The sequence below is a fragment of the Coregonus clupeaformis genome, chromosome 7, assembly GCF_020615455.1.
Source record: "Coregonus clupeaformis isolate EN_2021a chromosome 7, ASM2061545v1, whole genome shotgun sequence".
NCBI classification, from domain to species: domain Eukaryota; kingdom Metazoa; phylum Chordata; class Actinopteri; order Salmoniformes; family Salmonidae; genus Coregonus; species Coregonus clupeaformis.
This window is the reverse complement of record NC_059198.1, coordinates 400,032-417,375: the sequence shown is the minus strand read 5'-3', so window position 1 is coordinate 417,375 and position 17,344 is coordinate 400,032. Positions and strand designations below refer to the sequence as shown.

Here is a 17,344-nt window from a genome sequence, read left to right as displayed (position 1 = left end):
ACCTGAAGGATCTGGAGAAGGTCTGTATGGAGGAGTGGGCCAAAATCCCTGCTGCAGTGTGTGCAAACCTGGTCAAGACCTACAGGAAACGTATGATCTCTGTAATTGCAAACAAAGGTTTCTGTACCAAATATTAATTTATGCTTTTCTGATCAAATACTTATGTCATGCAATAAAATGCAAATTAATTACTTAAAAATCATACAATGTGATTTTCTGGATTTTTGTTTTAGATTCCGTCTCTCACAGTTGAAGTGTACCTATGATAAAAATTACAGACCTCTACATGCTTTGTAAGTAGGAAAACCTGCAAAATCGGCAGTGTATCAAATACTTGTTCTCTCCACTGTGAGTATGCAGAACTTGGAAGAACAGTGCCATTTTCAGCTTCCAGGAATAGTGTACAGACCCTTGCAACATGGGGCCGTGCATTATCATGCTGAAACGTGAGGTGACGGTGGCAGATGAATGGCACGACAATGGGCCTCGGGATCGCGTCACGGTATCTCTGTGCATTGAAATTGCCATTGATAAAACACAATTGTGTTCGTTGTCCGTAGCTTATGCCTGCCCATACCATAACCCCACCGCCACTATGGGGCACGCTGTTCACAACGTTGACATCAGCAAACCGCTCGACCACACGTGGTCTGCGGTTGTGAGGCCAGTTGGACGTACTGCCAAATTCTCTAAAACGATGTTGGAGGCGGTTTATGGTAGAGAAATGAACATAAAATTATCTGGCAACAACTCTGGTGGACAGTCCTGCAGCCAGCATGCCAAAAGCACGCTCCCTCAAAACTTGAGACCTCTGTGGCATTGTGTTGTGTGACAAAACTGCACATTTTAGAGTGACCTTTTATTGTCCCCAACACAAGGTGCACCTGTGTAATTATCATGCTGTTTAAATCAGCTTCTTGATATGCCACAGCTGTCAGGTGGATGGATTATCTTGGCAAAGGAGAAATGCTCACTAACAGGGATGTAATCAAATTTGTCCACAAAATTTGAGCAAAAAAAGATTTGTGTGCATATGGACAATGTCTGGGATCTTTTATTTCAGTTCATGAAACGTGGGACCAACAATTCACATGTTGCGTTTATATTTTTGTTCAGTGTACTTTTAAGGTTGGAACCAACATGCAGTACCTCCAGCAGGCAGAGAGGCAATAACCATTTGTCCGCTAGCTCAGGGACAAGCTACACTATTCGCAGCCCTGTGTAGTGTTCAATGTAATTGCATTGCTCGACTTTGAAACGTAAAGTATTTGTATTGTTTTAAAAATGTAAAAAAGAAAATGGTTTAAACTGGTCTTTAAATTTATTTTTGTTTTAGCTGTTAGAGATAATTGTTAAGCGTTAACATGTGTTTACATCACTAAGCCTTTGCGTATGCGTTATGACCAAACGGTCTGACTTTATAGTAAGTACAGCGTCATATGATACACGGCATTTAACTGTCACTAAATAGGTTATGCTTTGCTGATTGTTGAAGGTTCTCTCATGATCCACAGGTTACTGTAGGGTGAGAGGTATTTAGATGAGTTGATGGACCTGCAAAACGTACGTTTGTATGTGTCAGAGCCAAGTTGATTTGCAGTAGTCCTACCAGAGACTACCGCACCAGGTATTCCTCTTCTGTTCCCATGGAGACCAGGGATTGATTACAACCTGTTACAATGGTGCCAACATTTTGTGGCTGATCTTTCTGCAGGGGAGTGGGTGAATGGGTCAAAGACCTGACTGGGCCCTGCAAGGTATGGCTCGTTATATTGTTGTGTCCATGTTTGTGTACTGAGGAACATTTAACTTGGTTCCAGAAGAAAATACACTTACATGTGCCGTGTGCACAATAGCGTACATAAGCCTGGGATATCAACCATTCAAAGTTGGCCATAGTGGGTGTCCATAGAATTATATGGGAGTGACCTTACTGAGTAAATTGTTTGTCATCAGGCTATGTCCTTTGTTAGCAAAAACATTACCCCTGGTCATCACTAGTTAACACAGCCACAAAATCTTGGCTAAACCCTGCCCATTTTCACAATTTCTCTTCTTAAAAGTTGATTTTAAACCAAACTGCGAACCTTATGCCTATCCCTAACCTTTAATTAAGACCAAAAAGCACATTTTAGTTTTCATGATTTAGCTAATTTTGTTTGTGCCATTTATTGAAAGCCATTCCCCTGGCCTTAAAAAAAAAGAAGCTAGCTAGCTAATGGCTTCACCGAGAAGATGAAAGACTACACCATTAAAATCTGTGGTCAATGTGTGTCGCGCTTGTGGGGGAAAACTATCCCAATTAGAGTTATAAACAATCTCTTTATCTCCAAAACCGTCAGACCGATACAACAGAGGCGCACACAACACGTGGGGGAAGGTGTTGTGGGAGATGATTGGTTGGTAGATTAAGCCAATGAGCAATGCTTCTCACGGCACTCTGTATTGGCTAACGAAGGACAAGTTTGATGGTTTGGTCTACCAGACCGTCGGTGCATTTGGGCGGAAGGGTCTGGGAACGAGATTAGGTGTAATGTGACTAACATGACTTCACTTTAGAGCGTGTGCCATCCTTCAGCACAACATGTCACCCTTTATAAACATGTGTTTATATAATATTCGACATAGTGGGTTGTCACATTTGACATTTGTGATTGTCACAAAGACATGCCACATTTATGAAACCTTTATAAAGCATGACATACAGTTACAGACACTTTGTAACACATTTATGTAATGCTTATGAAGGCATTATGAAGACTTAATGAAGTCTTTATAAGCGGCACCGAGAAACCGGTGTATACAGTGCCTTCGGAAAGTATTCAGACCCCTTGACTTTTTCACGTTACAGCCTTATTCTAAAATTGATTAAATAAATAAAAATCCTCAGCAATCTACACGCAATACCCCTAATGACAAAGCGAAAAAATTAAACAGAAATACCTTATTTACATAACTATTCAGCCCCTTTGCTATGAGACTCGAAATTGAGCTCAGGTGCATCCTGTTTCCATTGATCATCCTTGAGATGTTTCTACAACTTGATTTGAGTCCACCTGTGGTAAATTCAATTGATTGAACATGATTTGGAAAGACACACACCTGTCTATATAAAAAAAAAAATTCCCACAGTTGACAGTGCATGTCAGCGCAAAAACCAAGCCATGAGGTCGAAGGAATTGTCCGTAGAGCTCCGAGACAGGATTGTGTCGAGGCACAGATCTGGGGAAGGGTACCAAAAAAATGTATGCAGCATTGAACGTCCCCAAGAACACAGTTGCCTCCATCATTAAATGGAAGAAGTTTGGAACCACCAAGACTCTTCCTAGAGCTGGCCACCCGGCCAAACTGAGCAATCAGGGGAGAAGGACCTTGGTCAGGGAGGTGACCAAAAACCTGATGGTCACTGACAGAGCTCTAGTTCGTTCCTCTGTGGAGATGGGAGAACCTTCCAGAAGGACAACCATCTCTGCAGCACTCCACCAATCAGGCCTTTATGGTAGAGTGGCCAGACGGAAGCCACTCCTCAGTAAAAGGCACATGACAGCCCACTTAGAGTTTGCCAAAAGCACCTAAAGACTCTCAGACCATGAGAAACAAGATTCTCTGGTCTGATGAAACTAAGATTGAACTCTTTAGCCTGAATGCCAAGCGTCACGTCTGGAGGAAACCTGGCACCATCCCTACGGTGAAGCATGGTGGTGGCAGCATCATGCTGTGGGGATGTTTTTCAGTGGCAGGGACTGGGAGACTAGTCAGGATCGAGGCAAAGATGAACGGAACAAAGTACAGAGAGATCCTTGATGAAAACCTGCTCCAGAGCACTCAGGACCTCAGACTGGGGCGAAAGTTCACCTTCCAACAGGACAACAACCCTAAACACACAGCCAAGACAACGCAGGAGTGGCTTCGGGACAAGTCTCTGAATGTCCTTGAGTGGCCCAGCCAGAGCTTGGACTTGAACCCGATCTAACATCTCTGGAGAGGGATTGAAAATAGCTGTGCAGCAACACTCCCCAACCAACCTGACAGAGCTTGAGAGGATCTGCAGAGAAGAATGGGAGAAACTCCCGAAATACAGGTGTGCCAAGCTTGTAGAGTCATACACAAGAAGAGTCGATGCTGTAAATCGCTGCCAAAGGTGCTTCAACAAAGTACTGAGTAAAGGGTCTGAATATTTATGTAAATTTGATTTCAGTATTTTTTTTTTTATAAATTAGCAAAAAATTCTAAAAACCTGTTTTTGCTTTGTCATTATGGAACATTGTGTGTAGATTGAGGGAAAAAAAATACAATTTTATCAATTTTAGAGTAAGGCTGTAACGTAACAAAATGTGGAAAAAATGAAGGAGTCTGAATACTTTCCAAATGTACTGTATAGCCACCAAGATCCACCAGGATCCATACATAACCACCAGGATCCATACATAGCCACCAGGATCCATACTGACCATACATAGCCACCAGGATCCATACTGACCATACATAGCCACCAGGATCCATATTGACCATATTTAGCCACCAGGATCCAAATTGACCATACATAGCCACTAGGATCCAAATTGACCATATATAGCCATAGGCTCTATCACACATTCATCTGATTATTTTGGCAGCAGAAAGACTATACAGTGTACCTTTTGATTTATGTCAAGTAATGCTTTATTTTCTGATTTTATTTGTAATCTACGTAGTCCGACATACCTGAGGAATACACACGTGAAGAGTTAAAACTGATTTTGATGATTATTGAAGGAATAATGCAAAAAGCTTTATTTCTTTCACACATATAATTCAGAGTTTTTGGATTGACTGACTTGGCCAACAGTGAAAACTAACCAGAATTGATACCAAGAAAGTTCATTTTTATTTTTTAAATTTACCTTTGTAACTAGGGAGGTAGAGTCGCAAGTGCCTTCCTGAGTTTAAGATCTTCTCCTGGAAGAGGTCACTTTTGTTCATTAACAGAATCTGAAAAAGATTTGATGACAATAATAAAAAAAGAATCTGATGCGACTAGAGCTTCATTCCAAAAGCATAAATAGCTAAATCAATGTCAACATTTAATCATTCAACATTTGAACAATTCATAAGGACATAAAGATGTAATAACTCAATAAAGATAGATTTACTTTCAGAACATTTTGAGTTCTTAAATAGGAGCTGGAGAGCTTGTCAAAACACTCTCCCATACATTCCTTATAAACTGTCACCCCTGACCTATACCAACTCACATAACATGACACACAATGGCTTCCTAGAAGCGAACAAAAAGACTGATATCGTTTTTCAATGCAGGGTCCACAGCTGGTGTCAAACCTGTGATAATCACGGTGACAAATATAAATCCTTAGCTAGTACGAGAGAAAGAGATACCAGTAATGAAACCTAAAGAAGGTGAAAGACAAGAGAAAAGGGTTGGGAGGTTGGCCACTGTGACAATATATTCTGAACAAAAATATAAAAAAACGCAACAATTCTTTTTTTCTAAGATTTTACTGAGTTACAGTTCATTTAAGAAAATCAGTCAATTGAAAAATTAATTAGGCCCTAATCTATGGACTTCACATGACTGGAAATACAGATAGATATGAATCTGTTGGTCACAGGTACCTTAAAAAAAAGGTATGGGCGTGGATCAGAAAACCAGTCAGTATCTGGTGTGACCACCATTTGCCTCATGCAGCGTGACATCTCCTTCGCATAGAGTTGATCAGGCTGTTGATTGTGGCCTGTGGAATGTTGTCCCACTCTTCAATGGCTGTGCAAAGTTGCTGGATATTGGCAGGAACTGGAACACGCTGTCGTACACAACAATCCAGAGCATCCCAAACATGCTCAATGGGTGACATTTCTGGTGAGTATGCAGGCCATGGAAGAACTGGATTTTTCAGCTTCCAGGAATTGTGCTTAAACATGAGGTGATGGCGGTGGATGAATGGCACGACAATGGGCCTCAGGATCTCGTCACGGTATCTCTGTGCATTCAAATTGCCATCGATAAAATGCAATCATCTTCGTTGTCTATAGCTTATGCCTGCTCATACCATAACCCAACCGGCACCATGGGGCACTCTGTTCACAACGTTGACATCAGCATACCGCTCGCCCACACAACCCCATACACGTGGTCTGCGGTTGTGAGGCTGGTTGGACGTACTGCCAAATTCTCTAAAACGTTGGGAGCGGTTTATGGTAGAGAAATTAACATTCAATTCTCTGGCAACAGCTCTGGTGGACATTCCTGCAGTCAGCATGCCAATTGCACGCTCCCTCAAAACTTGAGATATCTGTGGCATTGTGTTGTGTGACAAAACTGCACATTTTAGAGTAGCCTTTTATTGTCCCCAGCACAAGGTGCACCTGTGTAATTATCATGCTGTTTAATCAGCTTCTTGATATTTCACACCTGTCAGGTGGATGGATTATCTTGGCAAAGGAGAAATGCTCACTAACAGGGATGTAAACAAATTTGTGCACACAATTTGAGCAAAATAAGCTTTTTGTGCATATGGACCTTTTATTTCAGCTCATAAAACATGGGATCAACACTTAACATGTTGCGTTTATATTTTTGTTCAGTGTAACTAACGACTGTCAGAAAACTACACCCTCGACCAAAAACCGACGATGACTCACACATCCACAGTCTAAACGTCTTTTACAACCTTTTACAGTCTAAACGAGACAAATTAAACAAGCTCGTTACACGCTTTTTATAAACAGTTCCTCCGGCCTCGGCGCTGAACTGAGATTACCTCAATTATGCCCCTTGTGTGGCAATTGCCTGTGTCTGAGGCAATTAGAGGTAGTTGTGCCGCCTGCGGCTGGCTGGGCAGAGGTGGTTAGCAGGAGGCACTCTGAGGACTCAGTGGGCTTTAATCCACTGGGCTTCCCTCAGCAGGTCACAGCGTCGTGGTTTTATTTAACCTTTATTCATACAGCTAAGTCAATTAATAAAACACCATGATGCGATGGCGACCTGTTTGAATGTTGTGGAAAGTTCAGAAGGATCATGTAGAACAGACAGACTGGTAGAATAAGGCATCACGTCAGCTCAATATGTGATATGCCTGAACGTGGCCCTGGGCTCTGCCACAACGCATAGACAGCCCCGACATCAAGCACGTGCCATTGGAATACAGGTAGGCGTTTCCTCTAAAACCACTGATCCAGGGACAGATATTATTTCCTCCCCATAATGGAGGAAATAAGGTTAGGATTGGGTGGTAGGCTAATCTACATTCTGATCCTAGATCTGTCATTAAGGGCAACTTCTACCTGCAGCTGAACATGGGTAACTGGAAGTGGCCAGAGGAGAAACGGTCACTGAGGTGGACAAAGTCATTTGTAATCTTGGTTAAGTGTGTAATGGTTTTACTTAGGGTTGACCTTAATGTTTGGGAAAGGAAATCATTTGGGAGGACGATGCGGCAGAAATTAGTTTAGGCGTTGTCAGACAATCTCCATGTAAAAACTTACCAATGAGGTACTTCTGAAAACTGTGTTGGTGCAGATGGATGTAAAGAGTTCAAGGCTCTCTTGTAGCCGGTTCTGAGGGAGAAAGAGAGAGAACAGAGAGAGAGCAGGGAGAGAGGGATATGAACAGAGAGAGCGAGACAGAGATAGAAGGGGGGGGGGGAGAGCGAGAGAGAGAGGAAAGAAAATAAATGATACTGGACATCAAAAGAACAAAACAAAGTTTCACAATGTCAGATAAAACATCAAATATTTTGATTTCAAGTCTAGTTCAAATATGTATGGTACCATACAGAGCTTTAGGCCTTTCTACTGGTTTGTTACATTGTTCTGATGTAGAGAACATCCCCCTCTACCTTTTAATCTAAGCTGAGACTGAAGAACAGCTCCAACTCCCATACCTTCTGCTAACTGGCATATACTATCTATTACCATAGTGCGGTCCTCCATCAGGGTCATGTCGTAGCCACTGAGCGCCACAACAATCAGCACGGCCCGGACACAGTCAAAGTAGCTGAGCCACTTCCTCCTCTTGGTCCGCTGGCCACCAACATCATACATCCTGTAGGTAGGCAGACGGCCAGAGACCGACAGAGAACTTTATTCACAACTTAGACACAGACATGAGGTGACAGAATGAAGTAACACAGGCTACAGCTTCTGGTGTCAATCATTTAATTTCCAAAGACTTGTAAATATGATCTACATCACACTCCACAGGGGATATCATTGTAAGTTTGAGGTTGAGAAGGTTGAAAGCACCCTGAAACAAAATGCCATAGTGTATGAAAGATGGACAGAGACAAACTTCATATTACCAATGTAAAGCTTAAGAATCTGACAGTGGAAGTCACTTGTGGAGAGAGTTATTGGCAGCAGTGTCCAGAGGCAACATGTGACAAGGAAAACAAGATTGATTTCATGTCCCTGTTAACAGAACTTCAATTTCAGTAATTATATTGTGTCATCTTGAAATGTGATTAACATCAAATGAAGCTCAAGAACTTAGATATCCATTCAAACGCATGAAAATAGTCCAGAATGTTGAACAGAATTGACTGGAAAAATAAACGTAAAAGCTCCAGAACCACCCATCACAAATGTTTCCAACTTCCACATTTCACTGATTTGTCCTTCTATCCACACAAGGTGTCAGGCACAAGGGAAATGAGAGTTCCAAAATCAAAGTAATTCTCCACTCCAACTCTAGTTCCGTCTTGGGACTTGCCATCGATAAAATGCAATTGTGTTCGCCGTTCGTAGCTTATGCCTGGCCATACCATAAACCCACCGCCTCCATGGGGCACTGTTCACAACGTTGACGTCAGCAAACAGCTCACCCACATGACGCCATACACTTGGTCTGCGGTTGTGAGGCCAGTTGGACGCACTGCCAAATTCTCTAAAACGATGTTTGAGGTGGCTTATGGTAGAGAAATGAACATTAAATTATCTGGCAACAGCTCTGGGTGGACAGTCCTGCAGCCAGCATGCCAAAAGCACGCTCCCTCAAAACTTGAGACATCTGTGGCATTGTGTTGTGTGACAAAACTACACATTTTAGAGTGGCCTTTTGTCCCCAGCACAAGGTACGCCTGTGTAATGATCATGCTGTTTAAATCAGCTTCTTGATATGCCACACCTGTCAAGTGGATGAATTATCTTGACAAAGGAGAAACGCTCACTAACAGGGATGTAAACAAATGTGTACACAATTTGAGAAATAAGCTTTTTGTGCGTATGGAACATTTCTGGCATCTTTTATTTCAGCTCCTGAAACATGGGACCAACACTTTACATGTTGCGTTTCTATTAATTGTTCAGTGTATATTACACTGAGCACCACAAGCAAACACAGGAGCTCAGGAATAGGCCTACTGTACTCCAATCTCTAGGGATTAACAACAAGATGGGTAAAGTAGTAGTCTGGTCCCTTATTGTATGTGCTGTAGCAAACAACTCTTCTGAGAATTGTCTAAAGCACACACAGTAGGAGTAGAGCATGGTGAGTATTTTTTTAAAATATTAACTGAAAACTAGTATTCAATGTTGAATCCCTGTAAAGCTCAGGGTCTTGGTGACACAGGTCATTATGATACAGTGCCCAATCTGCATCGAACGGTCACCAGGAGTGTGATTACACTACCCTTGTCATAGACAATTAAGCAGTTTGTCTTTGGGGTCACATTTAGTTTTAAAACCGGGCAGAGCAATAGGAGTCATGTCATACAATGAATGAACACACAACAGAAAGGAGTTAGCTACTTACCTGACTACCAGGCTACATAACAAACATGCAACACAGAGAGGAGTTAGCTATTTACTGGACTACCAGGCTACAGCAGCGATCCCTGAGATTACGGTCATTGAGGTAGAGTATTTTTGTAACCATTACAAGACCGCTACATGACTGGGTCGCTGATGCGCGTTCATAAAAGTGTTGCTTGTCGTGATGAGAAAAACATTTAGTTGACATTTAACGTTGCTGAAGTTTTGTTTTACACCCAACTGTATCCACTTCTAATACCTGGTAGTGTCATTGATCATTGTTTTACGTCGACAGCACAAGAGTGGAGCTGAAGCATGATGATGTGACGTGTTCAGAAAGCTGGAGCACAAGGAGAATCAGCAAGGAGAGAAAGGGGTGGAGGGGATTTAAAGTGGCCATTAGGAGGAAACCTCTGTTGCTATTCCTTCTCTCATAGAAGCGCAGAGAGAGCGAGCGAACACGAGAGCGAGCGCAGGAGAGAGAGAGACATCAATATCTCATAGGTCTGATTCATTCCTCAGTATGCCGTCTCAACCTTTCAGCTGTGAGGGGATGTCTGCTAGCACTCCTTAGGCACCCCTCGCTAAGTCGTGAGAAGGGCCAGACAGGGCCACCATGGGACATCAGAGCCCAGAGAGTAGCGCAATCACCAGGGTAGGCCGGTTCATAACTCAACCCCCTCCCACCCTGGAGATCAGCATGCTCTTTCTTTGTACCAAGACACTTTGGGAAAAGTGCAGTCAAACAAATGATTCTGATCATCAGAAGGCCTACTCAACTGTTTACTACACTGAAACACTACATTTGTTTTTCAGTCGAACAGAAGCCCTGGCGCTTGGTTTCCTATAAAGCTGAAGGATAGAGCTGGAGAAATGTAACCACTCAAGTTCATAGATGGAACTTTGGAGCTGCCCAAATCCATCCCCACATTTAAAAACAATTGTTGTTTCAATGGGCACACACATTTTGCAAGCGGGGAACTCACTACAATGGCAAACTCCACCTTCGCCACCCACGTAGTTTGGCACCCCCTGGCTATTATTCACATTTGAAACATTTGCATGACATTTGGCCACATTCATTATTCAATAAGGCCTATTGAATGAGACAGCAAAACATTTCACTGTGAAATTAGAGGCATTTAACGTATATTGCATGGAGATTTCAAGAAATGTCATGCAGATGTAAGGGGATTTGATTTTAACTCATACATTTCATTATTGAACAAATTAAACCGAGGGGGGTTTGGAAATTATATAATAAAGATAAGTTTAAAAAAATACATATTACATTCATTTGATTTCAAGTGTGCAACAAACTTTCCTCAATATTTAATGATTCCATAGAAACACAAAACCCTATTAGCACTATATAAACTAGAATATTACCAATTGCTTACAGAAATGCCTTAAATCATTTATGCAACATTGTGCCCTTTGTCCATGGCATCACATTGTGGGAACAAAGTGATATGGCTGAGGCATGATTCACTAAGTTTCACCCACCCCTCCACGTCACAGCAAGGCAAGCCAAAAAAGAACAAAGGCGAATTCAAGGCTCTGAGGAAGGTGTCTGACAAGCCGAAAAGTAATTGTTTCTGTTTTCCCCTGTAGTACATTTTAAAATCATGGTAGACATCCGAGTACTCCTTTTCTTTTTCTGATATAGTCACAATATGACGTGCCCTACTGTAATTATTATTATAATGTTTTTTATTGTATTCATGCTGGGCTGAAGCACATCTGGGTACGCTTGCATTTATTAATTCAAGCCTCTGGAAAACAGCATGTTGGGAAAGGGGTTGCCATCGGTTAGAAATAGAATACATTACATTCTCTTATGACGTGATAGTGATTCACAGACAATCTTCTTGCACAGTTCTCCTCTGCTCTGTGCATCAGGAGACCAAGAAGCCAGAGAAACTGTGACAACTTGTCTGAAGCCATTTCTTTTACAATCACTCACAGCTGAAACACCAGACTTATACAGAGGTTTATTATACACATGCATGAAGCGATGAGGGGAAATTGTCTTCATACTACAACAGTTTACTAGAATGAGTCGATACAGAAGATTGTTTTGAACATGTATTTTTATTGTATTGGTTTGAGATGAAGCTCTATGGACATTCAGAATAATGCTCATTTGAAAATGGCCATACTCAAGGAACCATAAGATGATCACCAGAGGAAGTTGGCAAGCAGGAAATTGTTTGAAATACCACCCCATCGCCTGTAATCATGTAGTGTTGTCAGTATGACGCCTACCCTCTCTAAACAGTCATACCACAAACCAATTCACACCACCACCCACATGCCTACTGAAATAACACTATGACACTGAACTGAGAATGTATGATCACACAGAATATTTTCTCAAGGTATCAATGGGTGTCATTGTCTTATGACAGATGGCGTCATTCTAACAGAGTCGTTAGTTACACTCAATGGAGGTGTACATCATTTTTTTTAAAGAAGAACATTTGGAAAATAACATTTAGAAAGCAAGATTAATGTATTGGACACGATTGGTGGGTAGACTAATTATGGACTGGTTTAGACACAAAGCAATTCTCACGAGATAGAACCAGTGAAAACCCTTCCTTACCTGAATACCATGTGATTGACTGGAAACCGAGTCTCGATGATTCCGGAGGTTCGCACTCTCACCCGCAGTACGTCCACCTCAGTGGGAATGTATTTGGGAGCGATGATCCGACTTATGTTCTCAAAGAAACTGGGAAAGGCAGTCAAAGGAAACAATCAGCTTTAAGACTTTGTGTAAATGGTTTAACTGAAGAACATATCGGGCAATGTTGATAAAAATGTTTTATATATATATATATATATATATATATATGATGAGTTGTATGAGGTCTCTGAGGCAGTTTAATGAGTAACTTGTACACAGAGAGAGAGAGACAACTACATTAAGCAGTCATTTGGTAGTGAGATCAGAGGACAGTCCACTCAGTTGCTAGCTAGGTGGGTTCCACCACCAAATGACCAGCAGTCTAATCTATTTGAACAGACAAACGTCCACACTAAAGGTATGAGATGCTTTGTGTTGAACGTGTTCATAGAAAACTCCCTTAATCCGTAGGCTCCACGGGGACTTGAGTCAAAAGATGTCCATAGTGATGAGAAAGAAGGGATTGTCAAAAACAACATTCAAAACTGTGGATGGTGTTAAAACGCAACAAGCCTTAAGGAAATGACAAGGCTCTAGAATTTGCAATTATGAAGCATGTTCCGTGTCAACACACCTCCGAGGCTTTTACTCATCGTATGCAAATCAGGTTCATGAGCCATCATTATAAACGCAAGCTTTTTGCTGGAATACTCAGAAGGTATAATGGTAGAACTGTATTACCATAGACTGACTGTTTCAGCCGAGCTCTAAAAGCAATGTCCTTTCCATAAGAGAGAAAACTCATCATTAGAACACATCAAAACAACAAGTCACAATAAAAAGGTACAGACAACCATTAGAAGGGAAAGGCCAAATGAGCAGAGTTGATATAAGTGGGGAGGAATAGCATGAGACATATTGGAGCTGACCTTTTGATCACAGAGCAATTAGCACTTTTCACAAAGCAACACACACACAAGCTGGCGCAGTAGAGAACGGCACGAAGGGTGGTAAACTGATACCTACAGGGTGCGACTGCGAGGCTCCCGCCAACCACCTTCCTACCCACGCTGCACTCTACACCTCCCCGAGCCAAGCATCCGTGACATTCCGGTCCAGTCTCTTCGTGTCAGCCACCAAGGGTGCACATCCACCCCCTCCAGCCCCTCCCTCCATTCCTTCAGCCCTCACACCCTCACAGAATGCAGCACTCCCTACATGGCTGGTGATTTTGAGTTGCGGCCAACAGGCCCTGGGTTCAAATAGTATTAGTTTCCATTCAAATACATTGAGCGTTTGATTGAACCTGGCCTGGAGCGTGCCGGATGGGTGGGGGCTATTCCATTGGTTCCATTGTGCCAGGCAAGTTCAATTGAGCGCAGCTAAAGTATTCAAAAGAAAATAAATACAATTTCAACCCAGGTCTGGCAGCCATGAAGCCCAAACTGTCCGCTGTCCGGCAGGCCATAGTGGCATCTCAGTGGGCCACAGAGGCCCAGGCTACAGGGGCGGGAGCTCCAGGCAGACTCAGCTGCAGTGGGGGGTTGATCCAACCTGGCACCCTCAAAGAGGACACCAAGCCTGGGTACGGTCATGACACCCGCACCCCCTGCTATCCTCTGCTGGGCTGCTGTCTTGGAGGATCGTGAGTTTGGAAGCAGAGCTTCAAAGTGATGGGGATGGACTGTACAAGCAGAGTTGTTTTCAGCTTGGGTTAGCAGTGTTTACAGAAGCCAACAGTTCCAGTTCCTCAGCGTCCTCTAAAAACCCAGTGGAATAGTAAAGAACTACAGGTCAGGAGCAGGTCTGAGTCAACTGTCATTTCTGTAACAAAAGAAACAAGTCTGTATGAAAAGACAGTTGTCTCTTTTACATGTAAGTTGTCAGTTTACTGAATAGCCTCTTGCACAGTCTCAATACTCTAAAATGGCTTCCTCGCCTCACTCCCTTTCCTGTCTCAATAATCTAAAATGGCTTCCTCTCCTCATCACCACCGATGGGTGAAATGACAGGAAAGGTTTCCATTATATTGCTTTCACCTGAAATGACCTGCCAGATCAGTGATCGGCAGAGGAGAGAAGACGAGGAAAAAACTTGACAGAGCCTTTGAGTCCATGTAAAAAGAGCAACACGGGTTCAGTTAATGACAAACACCTCTTGGCATTCTTTATTTTTTATTTTTTTTATGGTCATTTCCTCCCTTCACTCTCCCTTAAAATTCAGAGAAAGTCAAAGTGTGTCACGACTGATCTGCCAATTCATGTGGAAGAGATCAATTAGAACAGGTGGTCTAACAGAGACAGAGGACAGAGACAGGGGAGAGAACTGGGACAGAGGACAGAGACAGGGGAGAGAACTGGGACAGAGGACAGAGACAGGGGAGAGAACTGGGACAGAGATAATCCTTAGTCATATCAAGGGTGTTTGAAATGGCACCCTAAACCCTAGTGCCTACAGGGCTCTGATCGAAAGTGCTGCACTATAAAGGGAGTAGGGTGCCATTTCAGATGCAGACAAAGACACTTTATTGACAGGTGGACGGGAGGAGAGAGGACAGCGGGAGAGAACGGGAGAAGAGGTAGAGTACGGGAGGAGAGAGGTAGAGAGCTGGGAAGAAAGAGGTCATCCTTAATGTCACATCACAACTCCCGCGCCCAGCCAGAGTAGGAGACACTATAATGAGTCCCGAAAATGAAGCGTCATGGTGGACTGGTCTTTCCTTAGTCCGGGAAGATACTTAACACCTCACGACAGAACCCGGCACCTGTTGTTTCACTGATAAGAGCATACTCTCTTTCTCTCTCACAAAACATTTAAAACACATGCCCTTTCCATGGCATAGACTGACCAGGTGAAAGCTATGATCCCTTATTGATGTCACTTGTTAAATCCACTTCAATCAGTGTAGATGTAGGGGAGGAGACAAGTTAAAGAAGGATTTTTAAGCCTTGAGACAATTGAGAGAAGGATTGTGTATGTGTGCCATTCAAAGGGTGAATATTTAAGTGCCTTTGAACAGGGTATGGTAGTAGGTGCCAGGTGCAACGGTTTGAGTGCGTCAAGAACTGCAACACTTCAACAGTTTCCCGTGTATCAAGAATGGTCCACCACCCAAAGGACATCCAGCCAACTTGACACAACTGTGGGAAGCATTGGAGTCAACATGGGTCAGCATTCCTGTGGAACGCTTTCGACACCTTGTAGAGTCCATGACCCGACTAATTGAGGCTGTTCTGAGGGCAAAAGGGGGTGCAACTCAATATTAGGAAGGTGTTCCTAATGTTTTGTACACTGTGTGTGTGCGCGCAGCATACAACCCTGCATTCCACTGCTGGCTTGCCTCTGAAGCTAAGCAGGGTTGGTCCCTGAATGGGAGACCAGTAGCCCTTGATCATGACTCAGTTCCATTACATTACACATAAGAGTCATTGAATGAAGGAGTCTTCTGAAGGTTAGAGTTTTATTAAGATCCGTGACGCACGGTCTGAACATTAACACATCGCTTGCGGTACGGTTTTGGAAGCATAAGGAACTTATCGTTCATATCGGCGATAAATAATTTTCCAAAATCAAAAGGTTAAATTGATACACACCTTTATAGGGTTAGGGTTCCCACATGGCCATATTTCCACCTTACAGCGCTTGTTTACGGAAAACAGAAGGAAGACAGAGTGGACTACCTGTGCTAATTAGCTATCTGCGTCTCCGACCTCCTGTTTGTAAACGGAAGACAGATGCCACAAACGTGTTGTCTCTGAAAAACAGTGTGTATTTAGCATGTGTGAAATTATTTTGATGTGAAATAGGGCGGCAGGTAGCTTAGTGGTTAAGAGCGTTGTGCCAGTAACCGAAAGGTCGCTGGTTCTAATCCCCCAGCCGACTAAGTGAAAAATCTGTCGATGTGCCCTTGAGCAAGGCACTTAACCCTAATTGCTCCTGTAAGTCGCTCTGGATAAGAGCGTCTGCTAAATGACTTAAATGTAAATTTGAAGGTAGAGGGATTTATGTTTCTAGAACTGTACCGCAATTGAAAATCAATTCACGTTTAGATGGAGTATTTGGCGTTTTTGGCTTCCAGAGCCAATTCACCCTTTAAACAGAACATGTAAGGTCCTTGGACTAAGGAGTAACGTTAGCAGTGGCGGCTGGTGAAAAATATTCTCGGTGGGGCTGTGCCATACTTTTTTTTTCCTGTAACCATCGCGATATATTTTAACACAAACTGCAGGACAGCAGTGCTCAGTGAAACATTCAGTAATTATTTAATGCCAATATTAAAAAGTTGAGGCATTCTTACACAAAAACATATTACACAAACCCAAGCCTTTCATTTGCATTTAAAGTGAACTTTTTACCATTGGTAGTAAACAGGCAACGCAACAGGCATGCTGTCAGAACAGAGTGGAAAGTGGACAATAACATGAAATTATTATAAAGTTTATAGGAAATCTTACACTGTATAAAAGGATGTATAATATAGAAATGGATATCAAGTGGATGAACTCAAACCTTTGACTGGAAGAATAGCATACAGTATTTTATGATCATACTAAATGTGACTAATTGTTAATGTGCTCCAGAACTGCAACAATTAATTGATACAAAACAACATATATACAGTAATATTAGCAAAGACACTATTAAGACTTTCTAGAGTACCATATATAACTGGATTTTTTATGCTAAGGTCAACTATATACAAAGAAACATGCGGCCAGAGCTGCTCTGTGTGTGTGTGTCTGTCATCTTATTTGTACAGGAATTTTGCCCGTCTGTCCTTCTGAGTGGCAAACCTCTCAATGACCCTTTGATTAAAGTCAGGAATGTCCCTGACAAGTTTCTTCTCCATGGAGAGCATGGCCAGAGCGTTCAGGCGATCCTGTGTCATGCTGTTTCTCAGGAAGGTCTTGATCCTTTTCAGTGTAGAGAAGCACCTTTCTGACTCAGCAGTTGTCATGGGTGTGG

The 17,344-nt window shown here is 42.5% G+C and overlaps 1 protein-coding gene across 1 annotated transcript in view; it reads right to left on the bottom strand.

Annotated features, from left to right (window-relative positions):
* Positions 1 to 17,344, bottom strand: part of LOC121570716 (guanine nucleotide-binding protein G(o) subunit alpha-like) — a 35,984-nt gene that overhangs the window by 4,537 nt on the left and 14,103 nt on the right. The window contains exons 7-10 of the mRNA XM_045221003.1: positions 12,356 to 12,484; positions 7,912 to 8,041; positions 7,483 to 7,554; positions 4,884 to 4,971 (exon numbers count right to left, since the gene is read on the bottom strand). Coding sequence (XP_045076938.1) covers positions 4,884 to 4,971; positions 7,483 to 7,554; positions 7,912 to 8,041; positions 12,356 to 12,484 — 419 coding nt within the window. The remainder of the gene's footprint in view (positions 1 to 4,883; positions 4,972 to 7,482; positions 7,555 to 7,911; positions 8,042 to 12,355; positions 12,485 to 17,344) is intronic.